This window comes from Lacerta agilis, chromosome 14 (assembly GCF_009819535.1).
Source record: "Lacerta agilis isolate rLacAgi1 chromosome 14, rLacAgi1.pri, whole genome shotgun sequence".
NCBI lineage: Eukaryota > Metazoa > Chordata > Lepidosauria > Squamata > Lacertidae > Lacerta > Lacerta agilis.
Window position 1 is genome coordinate 8,663,146 of NC_046325.1, and position 23,284 is coordinate 8,686,429.

A 23,284-nucleotide genomic window follows, 5' to 3' on the forward strand; every position below is an offset into this window, starting at 1 on the left:
ATAACAAATGAGATTCAGTTTTTTTAGAACAATCGGAAGTTTATCTTAGCTTTCTTATCTTTATTCTTCATTTTCTTTTTTTTCCTCCTCTATTTTTCGCTGTGTTTTTCTTTTTTCAACATAGTGTACGTGCATAAAGTGTAACATGGTAAATTGTTGTGTAAATATGTGTTGAATGTTTAATAAAGATAGATAGATAGATAGATAGATAGATGAAACACACAAGAGTAGGCCAGCTCTTATGAGCTAAGAAAGACAAGGGTCGAGATTTTTGTGATAGGCCAAATACTCTCAAATGTCTTTCCCAAATCATAAAGACTCAATGAACTGAAAATAACCCCAAATTAAATGGTTCTGGTTCTCCTTTCCAATCTGGGTTAAACTTCTGTTGAAGAAGAAGAAGAAGAAGAAGAAGAAGAAGAAGAAGAAGAAGAAGAAGAAGAAGAAGAAGAAGAAGAAGAAGAGTAGTAGTAGTTTGGATTTGATATCCCGCTTTATCACTACCCGAAGGAGTCTCAAAGAGGTTAACATTCTCCTTTCCCTTCCCCCCGCCACAAAAAAACTCTGAGAGGTGAGTGGGGCTGAGAAATATCAATAAGTGTGACTAGCCCAAGGTCACCCAGCAGCTGCATGTAGAGGAACAGAGATGCAAACCCAGTTCCCCAAATTGCGAGTCTACTGCTTTTAACCACTACACCACACTGGCATGCTGTTAGTGGTGGAAAAATTTGGTTCTCTTTACACTGTAAGAAGAAACTAACTCATTCTCTTTTCTTGACACAATATGCAAGCCAAAACACAGGTATCATTTAAAATTGGAACTTCTTTGAACTTTGTGGCACAACTCTCCAATAAATCATGTTGGGGGGAAATGTGAAACCAATGCATATATTTGTAGAGATAACATGAAAATACATTCTATTAGAAAATATTGGATACAGAAAAGTGTATATCAGGATAAATGACACCTAAAACACTGAAATAATTATGAGGGGTTTGTTGTTGTTTTTTAAATATTGCAATTTGCATTGGAAATGAAAGCTGGATTAAAGTTAAAAAGAACAAGAAACTGAGAGAAATGATACTGACAGTTTCCTCCAACCACAACATCTCTTTCTTGAAAAACACTCCCAGAGTAAAGAAATAGAAAGAAACCACAGCACATGTAATAAAACAGAAATGGATTTATTTTTTCAACTAATAAAATGAGAAATTCTGATACAGAAGAGAAGGAACCCATCACATCTACCAATATCCAATGAAGGCCTGAGTGGAAAAGGGAGAAAAAAATATCAGAATCAAAATATTTATGTGATGTAGAGAAATTCAGTTCCCCCCCCCCAATATCCTTTAAATACCAATATTCCACCATGGAACACGTCAACATGTCAGACAGCTGAACAAAGCATTTGGTTATGTACCCTAACAAGGAAACTGAAACTTTGTAAAGAAATGTAGCAACATATTGAAAAAGAATGTCTATAACTTAGCAAAATCTTTATTGGCATAACTTTGTTGTTGTTTAGTAGTTTAGCCGTGTCTGACTCTTCGTGACCCCATGGACCAGAGCACACCAGGCATCACTTACAAACATTCAAAATAAATAGGCCAGTACGATCTCGTCGCCATATCATCGGTACAGTCACTTGCCAAAGGGAAGAGGAGGCCAGCAATCTATTTCACCTCTGCGGGTCTCCAACAAGGGCAGGGTCCTGTAATGTACTTCAGCAGCAAAAGATCAGATAGAGGAATTTAGCTACTGTCTTGGTGAGCTCCTGTCACTCTATAACTTACGTTGTGTGCATGTATTTTCATTCAACTGGCTTCGTCAACAGACATTTGGGTATTATGAGTGAAGTCAAATGGCTTAATCCTTTCTTCGTATTAACTGACCCCTGCTGTTCAGTTCAGGCCTCAGGACAATGATGTAGCATTTTGGGGAAAAGATACAACCCAGTAACCCAGCACTGGAGGCCAAGATGGAGAAGATCTCCACAGCCACCATGCCTTTCCCTCTTGTGCTCAGGTAGGTTGGAACAAAAGAGATCCAGACACTGCAAAATACTAACATACTGAAGGTGATGAACTGGGCTTCATTAAAACTGTCAGGTAACTTGCGGGCCAGGAAGGCCACAATGAAACTAGCAATGGCCAGGAAGCCCATGTAGCCCAAGACACAATAGAACATGGTGGCTGACCCAATGTTACATTGTATAATGATTTCTTCAGCTACTGAATTCATGTCTAGATCAGGGAAGGGGGAAGACGTTGTCAGCCACAGAGTACAGATACCAACTTGAATGAGGGAAGCTGAAAAGACAATGGAATGAGCCAGTCTCTTTCCCACCCACTTCTTCATCTTGGATCCTGGCTTTGTGGCTATGAATGCTAGAGAAACAATGATGGTCTTTGCCAACACACAAGAAACAGCTACAGAGAAGATGATGCCAAAAGCAGTCTGTTGGAGAAGGCAGGTCACTTTGCCAGGTTTGCCAAGGAAAAGCAAAGAGGAGAGGAAGCAGAGCAGGAGGGAGACCAGGAGAGTGTAGGTGAGATCTCGGTTGTTGGCTATGACTATGGGGGTATCTTTGTGCTGGATAAAAATAGCCAACACGAAAGCAGTAATCAGAGAACATAAGACACTAAGTGAGGTTAAAGTGATCCCTAAAGGTTCTTCATAGGACAAAAAATGTATTACTTTGGGCATGCATCCATTTCTCTTCTTGTTTGGATACTGATCTTCTGGGCAATTGGAACAAGCATCCATATCTGAGAAAAATAAAGAAAAGTATAAACAGAAATCCACTGGCAATTCTTCTGATCTAGTCCATTGAATGAACCATGTATTGTGACAAATTGTACATTATGGCTGTTCCACCACAGCAGGACTGGCTGTCAAGGCACATTTGTGGCACACTGGCCATGAGAGACAGCACACCAACGAGCAGTGAACTTATTGTCACATTTAAAAGTGGCATGAGATGAGGAGGTCCGCTTTAAGGTCCAATATAAGGAGCACACCTTTTGGTTTAATTCCCAGCCCCTATAACAATTGTTCATTCGTGCAGGGGGGGGGGGCTCTCTGCGCTCCCTTTCACTTGCAGCCTGCCAGTTCCTTTTTGTTTCCAGAATAGGTGCATTTTAGCCTATCAGGGATGTCCCTCCTTTGCTGGGGCTTTTGGTTTTTCTGCCTCCCACAATCACAGTTGGATTTATACCTGAGGACTCTTGCTTTCTCTGCTAAAGCAGCAATTAAACTGTTAGCAAAATTGCAAAGCAAAGCAAGGTCAGGCAGGGTTTCAAATTCAATAGGAGACCTGAGATTGTTGGAGAGCAAATGCTTTCCTTTGTTGGCCTGAGGCTCTTCCTTTCATAGCTCCTGTTAATTCAGGGAATGCATAGGCTGTCACTGGGTAGCCACGCCCCTACTTCCCTCTATTCCTTAGTTTGCTTTGAGCTTCCTCCAAATATGATGCCTCTTGCAGGGCTTTTTTGTTTCAGGATATAATTTTTGAAGGAGAGCAGGCTCTGCTCCAAAACTGACCAGACAGATAAGGATTCAATCATCTTCAACTCACCTTGAACACCCCCCTCATTCTCTTAGAATGGCAATGTTGCACACCTGAGAATTACGATAACTGAGTTCCGTTGAGTTCTGCTTTGTTTCAAAAGAATGTTTAGGGGTATTCTCATTTTGGCTGCTCCCCACCCTTCCCCCTCACCCTTCCTACCCTCACGCCCTCTCAACCCCTAGATGAGGGATGCATGGCAGCAGCGGTGATGAGCGGGTGGGAATGGCGGTGGGGGGGGGGGTCTGCTTGAGACCGGCAAATAGAGGAGAAGGAACAGCAGTGCCATCACCACCACTGTGGCTGTCCCAAACTCCCCTCCCTGGGCACCGGTCCATCCATCCGTCCGTCATGTCAACACAAAATGTTTAGGGGTACACGTCCCACTGTGTCCCTACAGAAAAAAGCACCAGTTCTGCCTGAAAAAAAGCCCTGTGTGTCACCCAATGGCTACAGTTCTGGTTCAAGACAGTTCTGCCTTTTGAATTTATCCTCCTCTGCTGACCTTGTTGTGTTCACTAAATAAAAGTGCCCCAGCTCAAGCCCAGCCTGTGTGTCAGTCTCTTTATTTCGTTATCAGGATGCAAGAGCTTTACCTACCATTCTGGTTTGAAATCTTCCCCTCTGGGCATGGAGCACAATCATAGCAACAAAACTTTTCCCCTTCCTTTGTTTTCTTCTGATGACCAGAGTTGCAGGGTTCATTGCACAGAGAAAAGGGAAGCACCTTTGCAAAAATATGAGAGGAGTTGGTGGTGGGAGTGCTTTCCTATATGCCACCCACAGGACAATCTTATGCTCTGTTTTTAGCGTGCTTTCAATGTAATACTGATTTCAAAGTGGGGAAAGGGAGATTTGGCAGAGCAGTTTCACATCACATTTCTGAATGCCCTAGACATCATTGTTGTTCTTATTATCCCTGTTGTTATTTAGTAGCTTTACCGAAAGGTGCAAAATCTCTGCAGTTCGTAACTACAATCCGTACCTGGTTAAAACTTGGGTGCCATAGAATTTTGTCCTCATTGATGATTAACACTTTATCTCCTCTATCACTGAGACCTACCCATCCAACTTTCACTCTCTGGAATGATGTGTTTGGGAATGTGACCAGATTCATGATATCAAATCCTCCTCTCATTTCCCGGTTATCATTAAATGAAACCGTTTCTCCCGCTGAGTTGTTAAATGAAACACCTTGAAGAAATGAGTTGATCTATTTAAAAAGAAAAAGAAGAATCAAACTACTTGAGGTTGCCAAGTGGAACAGATTCCAAGGTCAAGCTACAAGATGAAATGTAAACCAGCAAAAGAGTAACCATGACTAAGATGCAGAATACTTTATCATCTCTTTTTTTACATATGAGAAGAGGGGCAGTAAAGGGAACAGGTCACTGGTTGAGCACCTATTGGCATGGAAAGGTCTAGATTCAATCCCCAGAAACTTCAGTGACACTGGGAATATCATCTTGTCTCAAACCCTTGAGATTCCAAGCCAGACAGTGTACACAATACTGAAACAGATGGATGAGAGGCCTAACTTAGTAAAAGACAACTTCCTGTCATCCTTCTGTTAATCTGTCCATTGGCATGAGAATTTTTGGCTCAGTAACATTACCTGCCAAGGCTGCAGAGATGGAGATCCAACACTGTCACCAACGGTCACTGCTCTGTGCGGGGATCTGGATGAGGAAATGCCATACAATGCATGAGCTACAGCATAGGCAGCATTATAGATACTGTAGCTCTGCCCAGTCATGTGCATTTCAAAAACACCTGCTGGGAGACTTTCCAGCCTCTCCTCTCCAGTACATGTGTCATCGTCCGTCACAGGCATACCTGGATCCGGATAGAGACAGTCAAATGCCTGCTCCCAGAAGTCCTTCCAAAAACCATTTGCTTTGATCCCGTGTGCTTGGATGTTCTGAAGGAAGTGGTTGAATTGTAGAAGCTCTACTGAGTGAATTGTAAAGGAAAGGGCACCTTGGAACAGCCGAAAATCCAAGTTTCTCTGAAATCCAAATGATACAAAATCTATCTGCGCTGTCATGATCCAGACCTTTCCAAATGAAGTGGTTTGCTTATTTCTATTATCTATTATAAAGATAGCCATTCTCAGCCATGCAATTGCCCCATCTGTTCCATAGAGGATAAGTATACTGGCCTTTTCATCTCTGAGACCTTCATAAATACTTTCAATTTCACCAGATATTTTTTCCATATCTTCTATACGAGCTTGAAGTGGGATTCTTTTTGTGAAGGCTGAACATATTCCATTCTGGGAAAACAATGGCTCCAGGATCTTCAAAAAATGTTCTCCGCTATTATTATTCACAACAAAGATCCCAACCCATATCCATCTGAAGTATTGAAGTAACTGGATAATCCCTATGTATTGGTGGGTTTCCTTTGGGACCATGCTATAAAAAGAAGTTGTCTGCCTTGATTGAATCTCCTCTGAAGCAAATGAGCCATAGCTGACCTAAGAGAAAATGATAATTTAGTAGAACATTTCCTTAAGAAATTTGTAGGCACAATACTAATCATTATATTGTTGTTGTTGTTGTTGTTGTTGTTGTTGTTGTATTTATTTATGTAAAAAAACTGCCTGAATTTCTAGTTATGGGAAAATAATGCAATTTCCCAGCCATTTCTCTCTCACACTATTTCTCTTTTCCTTCTGAACAAAAGAATAGTAAAGGAAACTTCCCCACATCCCCCCGTGCACTGATTCTACCTGTGGAGCCCTGTAGAGACTTAAGATATCTGCCATGTGGATAGAAGTGTCAGAAGTAAGTCCCCCAATCACAGCCAGGAGGTTTTTCTGAGTGTCACATTTGTAGTTGGGGAGAAATCTTTGCCATTTGAAAAGAAGGTCCAAAGTGGTTCGATAGGTCATTCTCGCATCAAAGTAGCTGTCATAGATGTGGAAACCAAGGGTGACATTGGGCAAGATCTTCGGATTTTCATTGATTTCTTTTATGGCAAAAACCAAGGCCAGGATGTTCTGATACAACTTTGTTGCTACACTGTGAATATTATAGATATATTTAAAGGGGGGGGGGAATACTTCCGTACATGACACCATTATGCCACACTCCCAGGCATTTGACACCTTCAGCCGAAATATAATTTATTACATATAAATATATATATATATGAGTACTTGCATCATATCTTTGACATAGCTGCCGTTGCTTTTATCTGTGGTTATTCTTCCCTCAGCTTTCACTTTTAAACATTCTTAGAGAACAAACTTATACCAGTATTATTACCAATTCTGTATAATTACATTTATGATGTCATCCTCACTGCCCACAATCTTCTGTATTTCATTTCCCTCTGTTGGCACTCCCACACCCTGCATGCATGTGCCTGTAGATCTGTCACTATTTCTATATCCCTGAAACTCATAATAGCACTTCATTAATTTGATGAAGGTGTTGGTTGTCCAAAAAAGGTTATGCAAAATTACAAATTAAAAGCATTTGCAGATGACATTGTATTAAGCTTAGAACAACCAAGAGTAAGCATACCAGAGATGACAGACGAGATAAATAGATTTAGAAAATTGGCTGTCTTTAAATTAAATAAAGGGAAAACCAAGATTCTGGTAAAAAATATGGATAGTCAAACAAAAAAGAAATTGAATCAGAATGTGGGTGATAAATAGAGGGGAAAATATCTGGGGATTTGGTTAACAACAAATAACTATAATATCTATCAAGACAACTATGTAAAAGCTTGGAAAGAAATAAAAAGAAATATGGAAATATGGAAAAGAATGAAGCTATTGCTGCTAGGCAGAGTTTCTGCCATCAAAATGAATGTCCTTCCAAAAACACTATTTCTATTTCAAAATGTCCCTTTCATAAATAATATTCTATGCTTCAAAGAGTGGCAGGAAAAATTATTAAGGATCATATGGCAGGGAAAGAAGCCCAGAGTAAAATATAAAATTATGATTGTTGCAAAAAAAATAATAATGAGGCTTCTTCCTGCCAGACCTTCAATTTTACTTTGAGGCATCATGCTTATGTTGGATAAAAGATTGGATTTTGTTGAAAAATATCAGATTGTTAAATTTAGAAGGACATGATATACAGTTTGGGTGGCATACCTATGGTATGGAAAAGCAAAAATATATAAAACTTTTACAAATCACATAATTGGAAAAAAAACCTGAGATTCCTGCATTCCAACTCTACAATTCTATCATTCTATGAATAGTATCACTGCTACTTAGCAAGGTGCCAATCTTGCAGTCATATCCGTCCTCCCACAAAGCCCAGCCTCTCCAGTACCTTATTGCTCTCCATTCCAGTAGTCAGCAGCAAAAAAACAACAACACAAAAAACCCACAAAAAACAAACCCTACTGCCAGGAGACTATTTTTGTGGCTCTGTCTCATCAAGAAATCTGCTCCTGCTTTACAAAAGAAAATAGCTCTCATTGGCAAAATTTACTATTTCCTATAATCTCAGTAAAATGCAGAATATTCAGAAAGCAGTTCAGTTAAGAGGACTGGCCCTGGATTGTAAATATAATTTCTTTGAACGTAAGATCACTCATGCAAAGATTGCTTTTTTTTAGAAATTGTTTTGTGATTTGGTGGAGCTGAGAAAAAAAATCAGGGGTGAGAAGAGAATATAATGCTTACAGTGGAAGGCCAAACAGCTTTTGAGATGGATGCTCTTCAAAGTAAAGTTCATCGAAAGAGGAAGTGACCTGGGAAGCTATCGCACCAATGAGGAGGTCACCTGCTTGGTACCATTCATGGGGAACATGGATTGGCTCGCCGGCAGGGCACTTCGTTGTGCCAGTCTTGCACACCATGTGGGACAACAGCAGCAAGAGCCTCACCATTGAGGCTGCAAACCCTCTCCCTGAAGATACAGGTACCTCTGTGTCCAAACACATCCCCTGTCTGACTTTTAGCACCAGCAGGCTTACAAATGCTTTAAATGTGAACTTAGATACTGGGCATTGGAGAGGAGAGAGCTGTCAAGGGTGGACTTGGACCACTGAAACAGCCTTATTAGTATGCTAACCAACAGACTGAAACGAACACAGGGACAAATATAAGAGGACACCTTCACTCTGGTGGGGCTCCCCTTTATTACACACACAGCCCAACAAGACAACAACAAGAACCCACCGACAGCATATGAATCGATACGGCTGACTTGACCCAATAAACCTCCCCCTCTCACACAAGCAAACAAAACCCACTGCAGTCAATCAACCATGCCCTGGGCACCCCAACCTCTCTCAATGCCAATGAAAACTAATAATAGAAAGAGGACCTACCCACACGATGCTGACACAAAAACCTCTCACGTATACCATGTAAAAGAATGAAAGTTTACTACACTCATTCTCTCCCTGCCCCGCCGTCTCTCCCCAAATCTCTTCTCCCCCAACCTTAGACTGTATGCATCAAAGTCTCACATCAAATATAACTGATCTGTGGAAAGAACGTTACGATCCGCAAACAGAGAGGGTGTATGTATTTTTGTAACCCCGGGAAAAATCTTTAATAAAGAGAAAAGGAAATAAAAATGTGAACTTAGATTGCAAGAATTCCATTAAAATAATAAAAAGAGGTGTTGGCAGTAATGAAACAAGCAGAGACCTATTTCTCTCTTCTTGCCCAAACTTCTAAATCTCAGCGGTGGAGGAGCCTGTTTATTTCTAGGCTGGCTTGTTGACAGTTTTCTAAGCTCTTCAGGAAAGGGTTGAGCTTTGCCCAGCTGAACAAATTACTGTGATCTGGCTAATTGCAGGAGGAGATAATTACTTCCTTGGATTTTGGAAGTCCCAACCAGAAATTGGGACTCTAAAATAGAGCCATCATCTTGCCCAAGAACCTAAGGAAATTCCAAATCCTATTATTATTATTATTATTATTATTATTATTATTACTCCCTGCCCATCTGGCTGGGTTTCCCTAGTGACTCTGGGAGGCTTCCAGCACATATAAAAACATAATAAAACATCAAACATTAAAAACTTCCCGATACGGACTGCCTTAAGATGTCTTCTAAAAATTGTGTAGTTCTTTATCTCCTTGACATCTGATGGGATGGCATTCCACGGGTTCTGATGGGAGGGCATTTCCTAGGTTTAGAGAAATTGAGGAGATGTTTCATATTTATTTATTAGCTGATCAATTTGCACCGAAGATTTTTGAAAGCTTCTCTACAGGTCAGACCGGGAGAGATCTTGGAGGGCTGCTGCAAGTCCGTGTAGACCAGGGGTCAGCAACCTTCAGCTCTCCAGATGTTTCGGACTACAATTCCCATCATCCCTGACCACTGGTCCTGTTAGCTAGGGATCATGGGAGTTGTAGGCCAAAACATCTGGAGAGCCAAAGGTTGCCTATGCCTGGTGTAGACAATATTGGGTTAGGTGGACCAATGGCCGTGACTCCGACAGCATAAGGTAGCTTCCCATGTGCCTATCCTGCCTTATACCAAGTCAGAGTATTTGCCCATCTAGCTCAGTACTGTCTTCACTGGCTGGCAGCATCTCTCCATACCAGGTATTCTAGCCCTACCTGGAGATTGGACCAGGCACCTTCTACATGCAAAACACATGTGTTGCAGATCTCTCTCCCCACCTCCTCCTCCTCCTCTTTCAGCGTTTTTGCACAGGCTAAAAATGCACCTGCACTGCTGTGCTTCCACGGCACAGAAGTAGCTGGCAGCGTCTGTGAGCTGGACCCCTCTGATGTTCAGCCAACTCGACTTGTCCTGTTTACTCAGTTCAGCACTGAAGTTGGGCTCTTTGCTTTCTTTAGTTGTCAGTAACCGGAGCAGAAAAGTAGGTCCCTCTCCTGGGTATTGCCTATACCACTGCAAGCTGAAGAAACTGCTAACGTCGTACTGGCAGGTGATGGTGGAATTTTCTCCTTCTTTGCTGATCTCCAAGTCTTTCTGGTGCACCTTTTCCTGGCATCTGATCCCTGTGTAGGGGGAAAAAACATTGTGTCTTTTTTTCCTCTACGACAAATAACTTTTCGAGCTGCTCATTGGGTCAGGTGCAAAAGACTTTGAAAATCAGTGGGGCCTTCCTTGCCACGAACGTTTTGGTGGTGCCACTTACATCTCATAGAACTTGGCGGGCCTGGGTCAGTGATGACTGTCCAGATGTTGTTGGACTCAACTCTCATCCAGCATGGCCCTTGTCGGAGGACCATAGCTCAGAGGTAGACTATGCAGAAAGCCTCAGGTTCAATACCTATCATCTCCAGTTAGGTTTAGGAGAGACCCCTGCCTGATCCCATGGAGAACTGCTGCCAACCCATATAGACATTACAGAGCTAGATAGACCAATGTTCTTAGCTGATATAAGGCAGCTTCCTATGTACCGTATTTTTCCGTGTATAAGACGCCCTCTATTTTGGGGAAACTCCAAATTAAGAAAAGATCCCTCAGCACTACCCGTGTATAAGATGAGCCCCAATTTTAAACTGATTTTTTTTTGTAAAAAACCCTAGTCTTACAAACGGAAAAATATGGTATCTTATGCTCAATGGTTGTTGTTGTTGTTGTTTCAATTTATGTACTGCCGTTTATCAGAAGATCCAAGGGCAGTGTACAATATTAAAAACACATTCTAGAACAACAACAACAACAACAACAACAACAACAACAACAATAATTTATTTATACCCTGCCCATCTGGCTAGGTTTCTCCAGTCACTCTGGGTGGCTCCCAACAGAATATTAAAAACACTTTGAAACATCAAACATTTCAAACTTTTCTAAACAGGGCTGCCTCCAGGTGTCTTCTAAAAGTCAGATAGTTATTTATTTCCTTGACATCTGATGGGAGGGCGTTCCACAGGGCAGGCGCCACCACCGAGAAGGCCCCCTGCCTGGTTCCCTGTAACCTCACTTCTCACAGTGAGGGAACCGCCAGAAGGCCCTCGGCGCTGGACCTCAATGATAAAACCTTAATAAATTCCATAATTATGGGGGTTGCGGTCCAGTAACATTGAGATGGTTACAGTTTCTCCATTTCTCCTTTAAAACGGGAAGCATCTTGCATAGGCAGAGAACAGAAAAAAATAAACAGAGAGAAAAGATTCAGCTTCTACCCCAAAAAGCTATTGACAACAGCAGCAAGATCCATGATATCTCCATTGCTGCCCTTGGTTTAGCTCTGCAGAAGCCACATGCAGCAACTAACAGCCAAGCCCTGTGTGCAGCTAATTTTTAAAATGAGATGGAGTCACCATTTACCTTCTTTTCCTGCTATTGTTCTCAGTCAGTCAGAAGCAAGCCTTGTTCCTACAACTGAACAAAAGTGGACTGTAGGAGTGGGAAATACAGTTGCAGATTCCAGCAAGAGACAACCTGGAAAAGCCCTTCTGTCCGTCCTACATGTATCTCACAGAGCTGGAAAGGACCACGAGGGTCATCTAGTCCAACCGCCTGCAATGCAGGAATCTTTTGCCCCACGTGGGGCTCGAACCCATGACCCTGGGATTAAGAGTCTCATGCTCTACCAACTAAGAAATATTCATGCTTGTTCTGTCTCTGTGCAAACTAAGGCTTTTAGCATGGGGCACCAACAGTCTGGAATTGCTATTGAAATCAGACAGGCAGCTACAATTTTGATAGTTCTTTGCCTACAGAGAATGATTTTGTTTCCCCAAGCATTTTTAGAGAATGAATTTGGTTCAGAGTTGGTTGCTTATTCTGTATAAGCCTATGGTGCCTTAATGGGTTTATTGTATGCCACCAAACTATCTTTCTGATGAGTTGGTGGTTTCTAAATACTCTTATAAATAAATGTGGCATTTATTGCATCCATCCAGTTCTGATCTACCTAATAAATGCCTTCTTGGATCAATAAGTGCCTTCTCTAGCTGACAGCGGACCAAGGCTGGTGGGGCAAGTGACATGTTTGCCCTGATGCATGATCTTGAAAGTGAATTCATGATTGGACTACTTGAAATCCAGAAGGCTTAAGCTGGTCGTGATCCTGAGAAAACCTCTGCTCCACAAAGCCCTCATGAAGGGCATCTCCAGGTTTTGTGTCAGGCCAGGTGTGTCTTTGTGGCACTGTGGCTCAAGCGCACAGAAATAGACAGCAGAATCATTCAGCCCGGTGTTCATCAGGTACAAGGAGGTGGTTTTCTTCTTTTGGTCCAAGCTGATTTTGAAGCGGTCGTGAATCTCAATTCCAGTCTGAACCATCAAGTGTATTAACTGGGGCTGCCTGCCCAACTGCTGCTTGTACCACTGCAAGCTATATTCAGTTCCTTCATAAGAGCAGTTGAATTGGACAGGTTCTCCCTCCTTGACAGAAGCAAAGTGGTCCTTCTGGGTCACAGAAAACTGGCCTGAAGTGCCTGGAACAGGAATTATGATTGAGAACATAAAAAAGAGCCTGCTGGATGAGATCAGTGGCCCATCTATCATTATCATTATTATTCACCCTAAGTTCTCAGGATGGGTTAAAACAATTAAAACCCAATATTAATAACAGTTTAAAATATAAGTATTAGCATTAATTATAAACAACAACAGCAACAACAACAAATTAATTGCATTTATTCATTGCTTCCAGAAAGAAGAAGAAAACCTTACAAATACATAAAAACACAAACAGCATGAAAATTCAAAATACAAAAAAATCTACCAGTGCTCATCCAATAACAATATAAATATTGTGAACATCAGAGAAATAATTATTTACTGAAGAAGAAGAGGAAGGAGGAGGAGGAGGAGGAGGAGGAGAAGGGAAGGAGGGAAGGGCTCAGTTTTCTTTAGCTTTAATGCAGGGTTGGAAAACCTCTGGCCTTCCAGATGTTCAGCTGGACCAAAACTACCATCATCTCTGATCACACCATGCTGGCAGCTGGGACTTGAAACAGCAGCACCTGGAGGGCCAAAGGTCCCCTACACTTCCTTTACTGGGGAAAGTAGCCCAATCAAATCAACATTTACTCAAAAGTAAGTCTCACTTCTGTGCCCAATGGGACTACTTACTGAAGTAAATGGGGTATGAGAAAATTGCAGCAGCTAAGCCTATGTTATGTTTTCATCAGATTGCAACTGTTGGCTTCCTAAAATGAAGGATTTTAACCATATCTGCTCAAAAATAAATCCTTTTTAACTCGGTGGGATTTCCCCTCTGTTCGGTGGGAACTCTCTCTGTTTCTCATTTTTCCAATCTTAAATTCAGCATTCCACATTTAGCAGAAGAAAATGAGTGTTCCAGCAAAGTGCCAGTGGATTCTCAGTTTTGCTCAATTTCTTTCTTACTTTCTTATTTCTTTCTGTTATATCCATTGAAGAATCTGAATAAATATGAGTAAGATTGGGTCAGCCTTCCCATTACAGCCAGCATGCCTAGAGCCCTGAATCATGAATGAGCTGGGATCAAACCGTGTTAACCCTTTACTAGAGAGAAAATACCTGTGGAGAGAGCCAGAAGCAAAGGAATGATGCATTTCACCAGGGTCTTCATCTTCTTTTTGGGTGACAGATGTGATGACTGTGCCTTGGCGAGTTTTATTTGCAGCAAGGGCTGTGGCACAGACCACAAACTTGTGGGTGGTTTCATGTTCCTCTCTCACGGGACCCAAGAAAACAGCACATTTTTTATACGCAACAGCGGCAGCTAGAGTACTGGTGGCCAAAAACTGGAACAGCGAGGAGACTCCCTCAACGTCAGAGTGGGCAAATTAAATTTTGCGAATATATTGAACTAGCCAAGATGACAGCGTCAATTAGAATGCAATCCAAACAAAAATTAGGAAAGGAATGGAAGTGTGTTGAAGAATATATTGTACAAAATTACTTCAATAGAAATCTCTGGATAAGTACTGATTGAGTTCATTAAGCTAAGATGCAATGATTTTAAAATAGAGGACTGATCAACGTGATGAACAATTATGAGCACAATGTTAGAGTTTTAAGGTAACGAGAAGAATATCATGCATGTGGGTGAAGGAAGTCACATGGGTATTTAGGTAAATGGTGACTGTGTATTGTAAGGTCCTTGGATGGTTGCTCATGAGAAACCAGGCAAAACTCCAGTCGTTCCTTTAGTAGTTTTATTGTGCATACTATGTACAGTGCAGAGCTTAAAAGTTCATGTCTGTATCAACTGTATTCAGAATCTGGGAGTGGCCCCTTCCGGTTCTGACCCCAACATAAGAGTTTCGGTATACGAAATCTCCGCCTCCCCTCTTTTCGTTTCACCCCTCTGCATACTTGGGGCGACGGAAATAGCGTGTCTCCCTCCTCGCCTGCTGAGCGAGAGGAGTGCAGGGTCTCTCCAACATCCCCAGAGCCTCGGCTCTCCAGCTCCTGAACTGCCTGCCCCTCCCCACTGGAGACCTCGCTGCTCCCTCCGCTGGACGAGGAGGTGCTACTGGTCAGGTGGGGCTGAGGCTCTCTGTAGCATCCTGAGAGCCCTTCCACCACCCTGTGCTGAGCCGGGGACAGTTCCCTGACAGGTATAATTAATAAACAAACAAACAAATAAACAACTTTTATTTATATCCTGCCCTCCCCGGCCGAGACTGGGCTCAGGGCGGCTAACATCAAATATATAACATTGGTATAAAATCAAACAATAATTAAATTACCTCCTAAAAACATCTCAAAATCAAATCAAAGTCTAATTAGATGGCTTTCCGCAGGATTAGGGTTGGGAACAGTAAATGTTCACCAGGCCGAACTGTTTACGCTGTTGTTATATGGGCCTGTGAGAATGCTGGGAGGCCTGTTTCATACTAGTTCTTAGACAAAAATGTTAGGTCCAGTCACAGACGACTCTGGGGTTGCGGCGCTCATCTCGCTTTACTGTGGTAAAGTGGTTCCTTTACTGTGAATCACATGTATTACAAGTATTATTATATTAGTTTACATTTCCAGAGTGCTGGGGAAAGGGTAGTATCTCTGGTAGTATGTCTACACCGTTCTCCTTCTGAGGTAGTTTGTCCATCTTTGGTCCCCACCCTGCACTCAGCTGTCACCCGTGGCTCCTAAAAGCTGTCAACATGTGACAGCGGCCACACCCCGGGATTGGCTTCAACCAGCCAGCTAAACCAGGTGAGGGGAGTTGATGGGTCTCAAACCCTCGGTGAGGGGCCAGAGACAGATCTCTATCAGACCTTTCTTCACAACTTGACAGAACTATATAGTTTCCAGTGCCCAGTGCTTTTTCTCAGGGGGTACTCAAGGGTAAAAGGGGACGCGGGTGGCGCTGTGGTCTAAACCACTGAGCCTCTTGGGCTTGCCGATCAGAAGGTTGGCGGTTCGAATCCCCGCAATGGGGTGAGCTCCTGTTGCTCTGTCCCAGCTCCTGCCAACCTAGCAGTTCGAAAGCACACCAGTGCAAGTAGATAAATAGGTACCGCTGCTGCAGGAAGGTAAACGGCATTTCCCTGCGCTCGTCACGGTGTTCCGTTGCGCCAGAAGCGGCTTAGTCATGCTGGACACATGACCCAGAAAGCTGTCTGTGGACAAACACCGCCCCCCTTGGCCTGAAAGCGAGATGAATGCCGCAACCCCATAGTCACCTCATACTGGACTTAACCATTCAGGGGTCTTTTACCTTTACTCAAGGGTCTGCAGTACTGGCTCCCTTTTTTCTGGTTGAAAGTGTGGCACTTAGTATAACAACTTCATAGTGAGTAACAGCACCTAGAAGAAAATGCTAATGTCCCTTGTGGGCAGGGGCATCTACTCCAGGGGGGGGGCAGGGGCCCAGGCATCCATAATTTTTATCCTATGGGTGCCTGTCCCCCACCCCCCACTGCCAGCGGCCACCCACCAACACCGCTCTTGACTTCTCTGCAGTTGGAATCAATGAAATCTGCAGCGCTAGAAGTCAATGAGATCAGTAGGTGGCAGCAGAGAGCCAAAATAAAAACCAGTGAAGAGCTGCTATAGCATTTGACCTCAGACCAGGGATGGGAGCATAGCTGTCAACTTTTCCCTTTTTTTTAAGGGAAATTCCCTTATTCCGAATAGGATTCCTCGCAAGAAAAGGGAAAAGTTGACAGCTATGGATGGGAGGAATCTATTCGTTTCACTTTCTCTCCGTTTCTCATTTTTCCAGTCTTTCCACATCAGCCTGTGTGGATTATTCTGATTTCTTTTCTTTTTTTAAAGAAAAAAAAACTTGTCAGCATTTTAGTGCATTTCTGTGTGCGATTTTGCCCAAGATACACATTTTTGCAAGCAGTTTCCTCTAACATAATTATACATATGTTAAATGTATTGTATGCCCACGTTACCCAAATGTGTGCTTTCACTATTATTAACATGGTTATATAACAGATTTTACCTTCTTTGTAGCAGATTTGGTGTGCTGCTTATTTCATGTCAAGCGCTGAGGCTGCAATCCTCTACTCACTGGGAATAAGTCTCATTGAACCCAATAAGCTTTACGTCTGAGTAGTTATGTATAGGGCTGCATTGTTATTTATTTACTTATTTACTTTCCTAGTTTATTTATTAAAATGTCTTCCATGCAGCTTTTCAGGTTGATAGAACTTTCCAAGGTGCCTTACAATAAAAGGAACACAAAGAAGAAACACCAAAACTACCGGTACTTTACTAACTACTCAATTAAAATTGGGAAATCATCTAAAACCTCTTCAATAGAAAATGAATGCAAATTTATTCTTTTATTAACCCCTCCATTTAAGCTGTGTGTGTGTGTGTGTGTGTGTGTGTGTGTGTACATAGAAAGAAATGTTTGAGGGTATGGAATAGGACGTCCCTATTTCCATTGGAGAAATGTTGGAGGTTATGATAACATACTGTGGTACTGCATGTTTCGGACAGGATCCATTCCGGAGGCCCGTCCGTAACGTGAAATGCCCAAAACTCGAAGCGCTGCATCTGCGCAGGTGCGAGGCACAATTTGGTGCTTCTGAGCATGTGCGAGCGGCAATACCCGGATGTAACCCATTCCTGGTTGCCACGGGACGTAATGTGAAAAGTCGCAACATGAAGCGGAAACAATATGAGGTATGACTGTATTAAGGAAAATAGGACATTGCCTGCAGGTCCTGAAATATAATTTATATTGTTATGAGGTCTGGGGGTGATAGGCTGCATGCCTGAACCCCCTTTTAATTCCTGGATCCAGCATGGATACAATTATTGGAATAGACAGGCTAGTTTCTTGGTGAGATAATAGCCCCCTAAGTATGGCTCTGCCTGACAGCAGAGCAGCATAGGTGCAGGGTGCTTGGGGCTCTCGGTGCTCCAGCCTCCACAACATTCGCCATGAAGGGGCCAGGCACCCACAATTTTTTGTGCCGGGGCTACACACAGCATGGGGGCATGCACACCCGACGTCAGTATGCCTGCCGGTGCATGCACATGACATCAGCACACCCGCTGATGTGCTCAGGTGACGTCAGCATGCCACAGGGCGTGCCGAAATCATGCATGCACACCGGCGGGCAGGCCGACGTCAGACGTTTTTGCACGACCTTGGCACAAAAATGACATATACACAGCATGTAGGCAAAGCTGCAATCGACCTACACACATGTTTTAGAAACAGCAGATCAGAAATTTTGACCAAAATAATAATAATGAAACAACTTGTTGCTAAACACTTTAATTCTGAGAACTATAGTCTGTCGGACTTATCAATAATTGCTATAGAGATTCCAACAAAGAGGGAGAACATTTGGATTAACATACTAGACATACAGTGATGCCTCGCAAGATGAAATTAATTTGTTCCGTGAGTCGTTTTGTATTACGGAAATTTCGTCTTGTGAAGCAGTTTCCCATAGGAATGCATTGAAATTTTCGTCTTGCGAAGCACGACCATAGAAAAATTCGTCTTGCGAGTCACCTAAAAAAATCGCAAAACCCTTTCGTCTAGCGAGTTTTTCGTCTTGCGAGGCATTCATCTTGCGAGGTACCACTGTATTAACACCACAGGGCTTCAGCCTGGAGGATGGTGCCGTGTTTCTCCTAAAAAAAGACATACCCATAAAATAAGCCATAGCAGGATTTCTATGCATTTGCGAAATATAAGCCGTTCCCCGAAAATAAGCCATACCCTGAAAATAAGCCATAGTGACGTGGTACCTCCCATTAAAACAGCCTGGAGAGGCGTGGCTATGCAGCATACTGATGCGACGCGGTTAAAATAAGACATCCCCTGAAAATAAGCCATACTGTTTTTTGTTTGGGGGGGGGAGAGACGGTGTCTTATTTTAGGAGAAACACGGTATCAGCATTTCTTCAGCTCAGTGGATTGAAGGACTTCTGAACTTTCCATTCCAAATGTTCAGTATGTACTATTTTGGAAACAGCATCACTTTTATAGGAGCAACGCAGAGAGGGAGATAGACTACAATATTTCTTTTCTGTGATCCACTTATGGCGCAAAGCTAATGTTTACTAGGTATTCAAGTGCCTGACATTAGGAACATTGATAAAGAAGATTTATTTGACAACCACCCAATTTCAACTTGTATTTCTGCAGTTGCTAAGGCAAAGTGTTTCCATGTTAACTTCTTATCCTCTGCGGAGCTCATTAGAGGCACACACAGGGATTTCCCAGCTCCGAACTTTGCTGAATCCTTAATTGTCTCATTTGCTGCTAATGGCTTTTGGGTCATGCAATCCCTGCTGTCTAATTAAACAGCACCTGTAATTAGAGCCCTCCCCGGTGTCTAGTTAGGCAAGGCCTTGGGAGCGGCACCAGTGTTCGAATGCTTAAGGAGATAATTCAATGCCCCGTGCAATTTATGGCACAGCCGAAATGGAGGCGAGCCAAAGTCAAATCAAACAGTTTGAACTCCTGCCGTTCCCTCCAGGCCAATTATAGCATTAACAGGTAACAATAGGTATATTGGAGAGGCAGCTGTGTGGTTCCTATGCTTCGCACGCTCTCTGCAAGCAAGCAGTGGGTTTAATGTTCCAATTACACCAATCGGGGAGGTCACTCGATTGATTTCATTAGCATGGCAACCGCGCAGTGTTCATCCCCCTGTGAGTTTCGCTCTCCGGTGAAATGAGCAAATGCTAAGCAGATGCTGAGGACAGGGGAAAGGGTATCGTTTAACATTTCCGAAGCAAATGGACTAGTGTGGCATGCTGGGGAATGAAAAACACATGCCTTTGCTTCTCTTGGAAATGCTGCTGGCTCAGTAGCTCAGTGGTAGAACATCTGCCTTGCATGCGGGAGGTCACAGGTTCAATCCCCCGTGGGAAGGGCTGGGAGAGATCCCTCCCTCAAACTCTGGAAAGTCTCTGTCAGAGAAGATACTGAGCGAGGTGAACCAGTGGACTGAATCAGTGGAAGGCAGCATCATTTGTTCCCATGTGTTGGCATGCTTAAGGGATAAAACTAGTGAGGAAACAGGAAATAGAAATATTCCAGGATAAGAGCGTCAGAAAAGCCCCGGTGGATCAAGCCTAGTCCAGCAACATCTTCTCTCAGCAAGCCAACCAAATGACTATGGGAAGCCTACAAGCAGAAACTGAGCGCAATAATGCCATAGCGGAGCGGCTTGCAGATGGCCAGGAAGTGGTCATAGGCCATGACGGTATAGAGGAAACATTCCAGGAAGTGGAATGTAAGGCTTTTCAGCGGCTGCTCATGAGAAACCAGGCTGACGCAGAAACTTCTAAACTAAGTTTCTTTATTGTGCAGATATACACAGTGCAGCTACAAAAAAGACGTCCAGCTCATCCTTCGGCAGAGTCTGGGAATGGCCCCTTCCGGTTCTTACCCTAGCATAACAGGCACGGGACGCGGAACCACCACCTCCCCCCTCTGCGTCTTTCCCCCCTGCGTAAGTGGGGAGACGGAAACGGTGCTTCCTTTCCCACCTCTGCCTGATGCAAGGGCTCTGCTACCTTGTCAGAGCCCTGACTCCTACTTTCCACTCCCATCTCCCCCTCCCCACTGAAAGACCTGCTCTCCTCTTCACTGGAAGAGGGGGAGTTACTCAGCAATGGAGGTGGGGGCTGGCGATACTGGAAAAGCCCCGGCAACTCCCCTCCTGTTGACGGAGGCAGCCCCCTGACATGGAAGAAGAAGAGTTGGGTCACGCAACCGCCGGCAATAGAATTCTCCAGCATTGTCACAGAAGCAATAGGTGCAATGTATGCTTAAAACCCCTTTCAAACTGTCTCAGAACCATACTTGATGAACGAACGTTGGTTTTGCACCCCTGTGTTAACGCAAAAACAAACTTGAATCTGATTTACGATACTCAGTTTGACAGAGTGAAACAAAACAAAACAAAACAAACATTTTGAAGAGTCATCCAAGCTACAAAACAGGAGAGTCTCCATAAATTCCTTGATGACGATAAAACGATTGGCTGCAATGGATTGAAATGTAGAAGGGACTTTCAAAGGCCTTGATATCGGATGTACTCATGGTTGAATTTCTGTAGCCCTTTGGAGGAAAGGCGTGGCAGAGGCAAGCTTTATGGCTTCTCTGAAACTGCCGATCAGGGCATCTGACAATGGAGTAGACCATTCTGGTTAGGAGCCATTGATAGCCTTATGAATTTGTCTAATTCTCCTTTAAAGCCATTTAAGTTGGTGGCCATTGCTACCTGTCTGAAGAAGGCAGGGTCAACCCATCCATGACTCACCCAAGGATGGCTGTAGGCAGGATTTCTGAATCAAATAGAGTTGGGGCAGGATTACCCTCGGGGTCCCTTCCAACTCCACAAATCTATGATCCTCACAGGCCTCTTGTGAGATCTCGCCAGAACCTGGACGCTGCCACCACAGCCATGCGACACCAGTGAGTGAGGTCCCATCTGCACTATACATTTAAAGCCATGCCGGATGTTTGGCTCCCGGAAATTGTTCAAAAACCGGAACACTCACTTCTGGGTTTTGATTGTTCGGGAGCCGATTTGTTTGAGAGCCAAGGCATTCGAGATCCAAGGTACGATTGTATACAATACATAGCACATACCACTTACACAAGTCATGGCTTCCCCCAAAGAATACTGGGAGCTGTAATTTGTTAAGAGCTGTAAACAGATGCCTGCTCCCCTCACAAAAAACAATTCTCAAGGTTCCCTGTGAAGAGGAATTATTTTAAAACTACTGCAACCATCGTATTTTGGCGAGTGGAATAGGAATAAACTGCCACATGAAGGCAGCCTTATACTCGGGCACTTAAATGGCTTCAGTTTCTCTTTTTGCTTGCAAATCCTGTCTTAAGGGCATATTTGTGTATGAATAAGTATTAACCATCACAAAAGAATGGCCAGACTGCCCAGGCAATTAAATCAGTGGCCATTATCAGGTATCCTGGCAGGCAGGATATCTGCTGTAGACTGCCTCCTTCTGTGATGTATGTATCATGTTTTGGGGTGGTAGTCTTGGGCTACAAGGTGAGCAATTTCAAAAGTCTATATAAGGGCTTGCACACCATTGTTCAGGGTTCTCCTCCCTCCTGCGTGTGGTGAGTGGGAACCCTGTTTCAACAGTTCTTTGAATAAAGATCAGGCTTACTAGCCGCATTGCTTCTCAATATTCTCCGGTTGGCCTCTGTTATTTTCTCCTACCGATAGGGAACCCACTTAAGGACTCTATACGGTCTCCGTATAGAGAAAGGGAGCAGATTTTCTTATAATAATTATATGACAGTTGGACCACCCAATATTTGTTGGTCTGCTAATTTCTGCCTCTGGTCATGCCTCCCACTGGCATGTGTCCCAATAAAGAAACAGCAGGCGGAAAGGTAAAAAGAGTTTACTCAAGGCTGTAGCAGTGAGTCTCGGCAGGATATCTCCAAAAGACTGAGTGTCACAAAGCACAAAGCATTTATACAATTGTAGCAAGCACACAATTGCATGATTTCCTGCGTCACTAGTGGCTAGGAATGCATGCTTAAGTCAGGTATTCGTCTACTTGGTTACAGAAAAGTTACTTCCTGACCCTCTCTTATCTCGAGCTCAAGCCAGGTGTAACTGGCCTTGTAGCTCCAAATGTGGGGACATCTTGCGGTTCTTTCTTCTTCTTTTTAAAAGGATTTTCTTGTTTTACAATGAACGTTCCCCTCATCAAATGGGGTGCGCATTTTTGCGTGGTCGCGAGTAGCCCCCTTGGATCACGGAGCAGCCCTTGGCAGTTGGTCCTGGCACTGCCTTCCCAGGTTGGATACCTGTGGACTCCACCAACTCTAAAAGCCGCCCAATCCTGGCTGGGGAGGTGTTGCCGGGGGGGGGGGGGGATTGGCCAGGTAGAAGGAGGTATTATACAGTACACACAATAGAACTGAGTCATACCTGGGAAGCGGCCGTTGGATTCAGAGCTTCCCCACCACGAAAATAGCTGTTTACTTGGCCTATGTTGTGAAGGCTGAAATTTCATCAAAGCACGTGCCTTTGCTAGACTCTTTTCGGGCACCTGCTAAAAGCATTCTTCTTTAGGCAAGCATACCTAGATGCTTAGGAAGTTGAAGTAATTTTAATCTTAATATTTTAGCTTTTGTATGTTTTAAAGTAGAATTTTTCTTGATTTTACTGCTGTGGTGTGTTTTTTGTTTTTTGTTTTGGTAAACCACTTTGCAGATTTTTAAAAATAAATTTTATTAAATAAATAAACAATGAATATAAATAAAATAACACAAGCCAAAACACAATCCATCCTGTAGATTTAAGTATCTGTCCATAGTCTCCTACTTGTTATCAGAAGCTCAGAATCCACATTCCTTTGTAAGAAAATATGAAATAA

At 43.1% G+C, this 23,284-nt stretch overlaps 1 protein-coding gene and 1 gene segment (V, D, J or C); both read right to left on the reverse strand.

Annotated features, from left to right (window-relative positions):
• Positions 1 to 1,867: 1,867 nt before the first annotated feature.
• Positions 1,868 to 5,325, reverse strand: LOC117057323 (vomeronasal type-2 receptor 26-like). The gene is made up of 4 exons (XM_033168163.1): positions 5,185 to 5,325; positions 4,633 to 4,782; positions 4,170 to 4,296; positions 1,868 to 2,769 (listed from the first exon to the last, which is right to left on the reverse strand). The coding sequence occupies exons 1-4, from the start codon at positions 5,323 to 5,325 to the stop codon at positions 1,868 to 1,870; spliced, it is 1,320 nt and encodes a 439-aa protein (XP_033024054.1).
• A 68-nt stretch (positions 5,326 to 5,393) lies between these two features.
• On the reverse strand, positions 5,394 to 12,958 carry LOC117057325. The segment is given in 2 exon segments: positions 5,394 to 5,490; positions 12,654 to 12,958. Coding segments are annotated over 2 exon segments (402 nt in total).
• Positions 12,959 to 23,284: the final 10,326 nt, after the last annotated feature.

Coding starts and splice junctions, on each gene's coding strand:
- LOC117057323 (XM_033168163.1), bottom strand. CDS start 5,325: ATGACTGGGCAGAGCTACAGTATCTATAATGCTGCCTATGCTGTAGCT. Junction 4,783..5,184: donor CATCTCTGCAGCCTTGGCAG/GTAATGTTACTG, acceptor CTTTTTAAATAG/ATCAACTCATTTCTTCAAGG. Junction 2,770..4,169: donor GAAGATTTCAAACCAGAATG/GTAGGTAAAGCT, acceptor TATTTTTCTCAG/ATATGGATGCTTGTTCCAAT.